This window comes from Medicago truncatula, chromosome 3 (genome assembly GCF_003473485.1).
Source record: "Medicago truncatula cultivar Jemalong A17 chromosome 3, MtrunA17r5.0-ANR, whole genome shotgun sequence".
Lineage (NCBI taxonomy): Eukaryota > Viridiplantae > Streptophyta > Magnoliopsida > Fabales > Fabaceae > Medicago > Medicago truncatula.
In genome coordinates, this window is record NC_053044.1 from 3,186,778 (window position 1) to 3,192,442 (window position 5,665).

The 5,665-nt window shown below is 31.4% G+C and overlaps 1 protein-coding gene across 1 annotated transcript; it reads left to right on the forward strand.

Moving 5' to 3' along the window:
* Nucleotides 1-2,609: 2,609 nt before the first annotated feature.
* Nucleotides 2,610-3,527, forward strand: LOC25488571 (myb-like protein A). The gene has a single exon (XM_013603458.1). It carries the CDS (start codon nt 2,610-2,612, stop codon nt 3,525-3,527), a length of 918 nt encoding a protein of 305 aa, XP_013458912.1.
* The last annotated feature ends 2,138 nt before the right edge of the window (nt 3,528-5,665 follow it).

A 5,665-nucleotide genomic window follows, 5' to 3' on the forward strand; every position in this document is an offset into this window, starting at 1 on the left:
ACTCCTTTGGTGACAGCTTGGGCAAATGAAAATCCTGGGAGGACAGTGTTCTACATGGTTTGTGTTCATGAATGGGTTGTCAATTTTATCTCTTTATATTTTCACTTTCAATCCTTGAATCCCTTTGATGACATATTATATTGTGTTTTTGCATTTACAAGGAAAAAATGGTTGTTAATTTTTTGACTAACATGATGAGAAAACGACTGATTTACCAAAATAAGTGATTTTATTACATGCTTACTTTTTCATATATTATGTAAGTTTGTGAGATTTATGAGTTTTGGATGTAGAAGGAGCAATAGAAAGAGAAAGCGATTAAGAGTAAGATACAAATATTTTTGAGTTTGGAAATGAAAATTGTAATTAAAATGACTAAGTTGCCTTAGGCAAATGCAATTGTAATTAAAATGCTGAAAATAAATTTGGGTTTAAAAATAATATGGAGAAATGACTAGGTCATTCGGTTCATCTGTTCATACCTTATTAGCAACTTGTTTCTTAAATTTACGAATTCTATTAGTTCAAGACAAATTAACAAATTATAGCTTAGGTCAATCCCTTGACTCAAAACCCTCTTTTCTGATTATAATTCCCTAATTCCTTAGGTGAACCTATATTCATCAAAGCTTTTAAGTACGTTAATTTTAGTTTCACAACCTAACAACGTTCCATCCCTATATTGTATGTTAGGTTGAACAGTATAAATACTTATGAGTTACACGCTAGTGTCAATAGTCATATATACTCTAGAATTAGTTATATTGGGTTAGAATCATAAATGCATTAAGAATAATTAATACTGAATAAACTAGAATGGCATTCATAAAGATTAAGAGTGACATGTAACATTGTAAAGAGTTAGAACAAAATCATCTAGTGACCTAGTCACAAAAGACTTACCTATTCATGGTTAAAGCACAAATAACTAATATAAAAGAAGGATTCATTACATGAATTTGATAACCGACTATGAGTTTTTATGGTCTCCCACCTTTTCTCCAAATCTCCAGCTCCAAAAGTCAGTTTCTTTCTCCAAAATTTTAAACCCTTGCTTCAGAAACAGCTTGGCTTTTTATAGAAAAAATTATGATGCATTAAAATCGTGCTCTGATGCCTAGAAATCGTAGCACGATGCCTCAATAAATGCAGTTTTGTTCCAACGCTCCACCAAAATCGTAGCACGATGGCTTGCCATCGTAGCCTGATCTTTTACGTAGCCAAATGCTTCATAGTGCTCCAAAAATAGTACTACAATCCCAGATATCATAGCACGAAATTCTTTTTGCTCCAGCACATCTACCTTGTCCTTTTGTAGTTTTTAACTCATACAAAATCACCTGAAATCAACTAAAATTACATAAAGACTGAAACAAAAGGAATGTATGACCTAGAGTCATTAGTGATGAAGATGAAGATCAAGAACATCCATAAAAAAAATTTATTAAATAAAAATTCCCTAAAAAAATAATTAAATAAAAGATAATTGTTTTGCTCAATTGGACGTGCCTCATCATCATTTAACAACAGCCACATCATCATTGTTTGATGGTGTTGGATGGAAAAGAGAAACATTGTAAACGTTCTATAATTTAAAGGATCTATTTAAAACTTAAAAATCATAAAGGATTAATTTGATATAAACGCAAAACCTAAACCGATACCAGCTTATATTAAATTAATTCACCCTTAAATTAAAAATTTTGTCAAAAAAAAAAAAATTCTCCCAAAAACTAAGAAATATTTTGGTACTAAATCAACAGTACTTTAGTACATGATTTGAAATATTTTGGTGCTCAGTCTAATATGTGTGTTACTTTTACCAAAGTTTTTCTTAGATTAGTTATGAATTTTTTCTATAAATAGAGAGCTCACACATAGTTCTTCTATTTGACTTAGTGTTAACAAGTTGTTCTTCTATTTCTATTCATCTCTTTTTTATGTTATTTTAGAATTAAGAGTGTTCTTAAAACCATAGACCATTTATGAAAGTGATCAATAAGATTTGAATTTGATTTTAAAAAAAAACAAAAATTCATGACATTTGAACATGTGCAATATTATTGTTACATTAAAAAGCCTTTATGAATCGGAACGTTTGAACGTATTAAGCCAAGCACCCGTGTTGAAGAAAATATAAACATATTAATCAATGATGAAGCCAAAATTAAATTCGAAATTATTACCAGTTTTGCTTATTTCTCAGTTTGAAATCTCGTTTGAACTACATCAGAACTATGATGTACTAACACCACTTATCCAATATGGAAGATTTGACTAACTAAAAAAATTAAACACACTCATTACATCAAAATCATTTTAGGAAGGTAAAAATATTCATGCACAAACCTAATGGTTTCCAATATCCTTCCTCACACCGTTTCAAATTTTCAATCCTTAGCTATTATAATTATAATTCAAATAATAACAGCACAAAATATGCATGTGATTTATGCTTCCTTATTTATAAAGATATTTGCATTAAATCAAATATTTGTTTTTTGAATAAATAACCCTTCATATAAGCTTTTCATTTCATCATATCATAAAATCACAACTCTATTCTCCAACATAACGTATTGTTTTGTTTGATATCCTTAATTTTTACCATGGCATCCCAATCCTCAAGGGTGTCTGCCACTTCAGAAGATCAAGGTGATTCATCCAACTCAAAAAAAGAGGTGATCATGAAGGAGATTGAACATGATCAACCCTCAAACTCTAATCCCAACAAGTCTATTGATTTCGTTAAGCTATCCAAAGACGATTCAGTTCTCGGGTCGGAGGTGCAAGAACACAACTTTTTCGGCCCTATTCAAGGTGGTTCATCATATTTTTTTCGTAATAACAACAATGAAGGGAAAGATGAGAACAACAATGCTGAGAACAATTCAGATTCAAAGTCTTTTTCATGTTGTTTTTGCAAGAGAAAATTTTCTACATCACAAGCGTTAGGAGGACATCAGAATGCCCATAAGGCTGAACGTGCCTTAGAAAAACAACGTAAACAAAAGTATGAAAATGGTGTTTTTGGTTTAGGGCAACCTTACTTTAACCCTTATTTTAGTTATCCAAATACTCTTTTTACACCCTCTTATTATAAGGGGCTTGGAACTAGAATGGAATCCATGATTCAAAAGCCATCTTATATTAACCCTAGGATTACTCCACATAGTTTTGGCCCTTTTGGGTATGATAATGGTGCTTTATCTTTGCAAGAGATATTAAACCCTTCACTTGTTAGTTTGAGAAATAAGAATCATGGGGTTGGAATTCTTGGTATTGGTGGTGCAAGTACTTCAAGGATAGAAGATGGTACAAATAATAAAATTGGTGCTATTCTAAAATTAGGAGATTCTTCTACAAATGTTGCTACAAGTTCAAACTCAAAGGTAGAAAAAGATATCATTGTGGCTCCTATTTCTTCCAATAATGATATTCATGATCAATCAAAGTCCAAGTCCAACAATGAAGAAGAACCCTCTGATTCTGAATCTTTTGAGCTTGATTTATCACTCAAGCTTTAATTAAATTTTTGTATTTTGTTTCCATAAGTCAATGTTCTTGTTAATTTGATTGCTACTCTCCAGTTGAAGTTATTTCTTGGTATTTACTTTCTTTGTTGGTGTCAAATTATTATACGTTTTAATAAGCACTTAATAGTATTAATCGTGTTTTGATTGCTACCCTGGTTGATGTTATTTTGCTGCCGTGTAGTCAAATTCTACGTATTTTCTTCTTTTTGAGTCAATTGCTTAACTTTTTTTTTTTTAGGGATTTTGCTTAATTTCTTTGCAATTGCAATAAGTATTTTGGTGAGATTATAAAGATTTAACGTGAAAATGATTTGTAATATGTATTTGGGTTATTATTATTAGTGACTCCCATCCCCACACACAATCACACACATGAGTCAGCAATGCTAGCAACAACAAAAAATCATTCTCTCAAAAAAAAAATCATATATCCCATGGGATAAGAAATCACTTCCCTATGGGAGTATTTATTTATCGGAAAAAGTTTTTTTTTGAACAAGCAAAAATGAATTATATTAACACTGCTAAAACAATATTCTCAGCATAAGGTGTACCAAAAAGACTGTATAAAGAACTAGCAGTTTACACAAAATACAGCAAAAGCCTAGCCAATGCCTATACACGACAATGGACTCCATCACAAATGTTTACCAAAAACAAAGACAGCCTTATTGGCTTTCAACCACCACAAAGAATAATATTTTACTTTGTCTAGTAGTTGAACTATTGAACATTCCTTCTGTTTAAATAATCTACTGTTTCTTTCATTCCATAAGACCCAAACAGTAAGGAGACAAACAAGCTGAAGAAAAGACTTGCGCGATTTCAAACCACCTGTGCAATAAGTAAACTGAGTAAAGTGATCTGAAATAATATAATGGTCGACACCATCAAAACCAATCCACGATTGCAATAAAGGCCATATCGACCCAAACCAACTGCAAGCTAGAAACAAACGGTGAGCGTCCTCCACAAGACCGCACCTCGACACACACAGGCAAGCCTCCGAATCAATTACACCACGGGCCACCAAGTTAGTCTTAGTAGGAAGGCGATCACGAAGCATCCGCCACGCAATTATGGACACCTTAAGTGGAACCTGTTTGTGCCAAATCAAATCGACATCCTGCCTAACATGCTAGGTATTATTTGCTGCGAGCATGGCATACTTGTGCCTTAAGGACACAAATTAATGAATTAAATATAATAATTTTTTGTTGAAATGTGTGCATTGAATTTAATTTTTGAATTTTTGAATTTTATTTAACAAAGGCACTTGTTAAGGATTCAAGAATAGAAACAATTGATAAATTTTATATAAAAAAAAAAAGAAAAGTATTTTTCACGAAAACATCTAGACAATGCATTTACTCCATACCTTTCCTTAATTACACCTCATTACCGCCCTTGATTTCCGGCCTTCATGAAATTTAATTGGCTTAAACCTTTTCTTGATCAATTCTTGATAAAAACTCTAGATAAATAGCAATTCTCATAAAGTTTCTACTTTAATCTTGTTAGCGTTTCCCTTGTAATAAATAGAAAACACAAACTTTGAGGGAATTTTTTTTTTTTTGGTACAAGTACTTGAGGGAATATTTGTACTGTTGGGTTCCTTAACATGTACCTAAGGGCACAAGTTAGCATAACCTTTGTAACATATTGGTCCTTTAAGTTATTTTGGTCATACACAGGTCTTTTAAGTTTGTAAATGTTTTCAATTTAGTCTTTCTGTGTGATCAAAATAAAGGACTAAATCGAAAATGTTTACAAACTAATTTGGTGTAATTTAACCAATAAAGACTAAATTACACCATATGTTCTTTAAGTTTAAGGTTTGTAATAGATTGGTTCTTTAAGTTATTTTAGTCACATATAAATCTTTTAAGTTTGAGGTTTGTAACAAGTTAGTTTGTCTTTTCTTCAAATCTTCATAATGAGAAATTTTGTTCTTAGAGTTGACTACTCTATTTAGCACAAATCAAACAAATTATAAAATTTTCCTCATCAATCAGATACAAAATCGAAACTATGCAGGATTTAAACAACTAGCTCAATGGTTCAAAATAATTTCCTTGTAAACTTTACATTCATTTCAGGAAAGTAAGATGTACTTGTTTCATGTATAA

Coding starts and splice junctions, on each gene's coding strand:
- LOC25488571 (XM_013603458.1), top strand. CDS start 2,610: ATGGCATCCCAATCCTCAAGGGTGTCTGCCACTTCAGAAGATCAAGGT.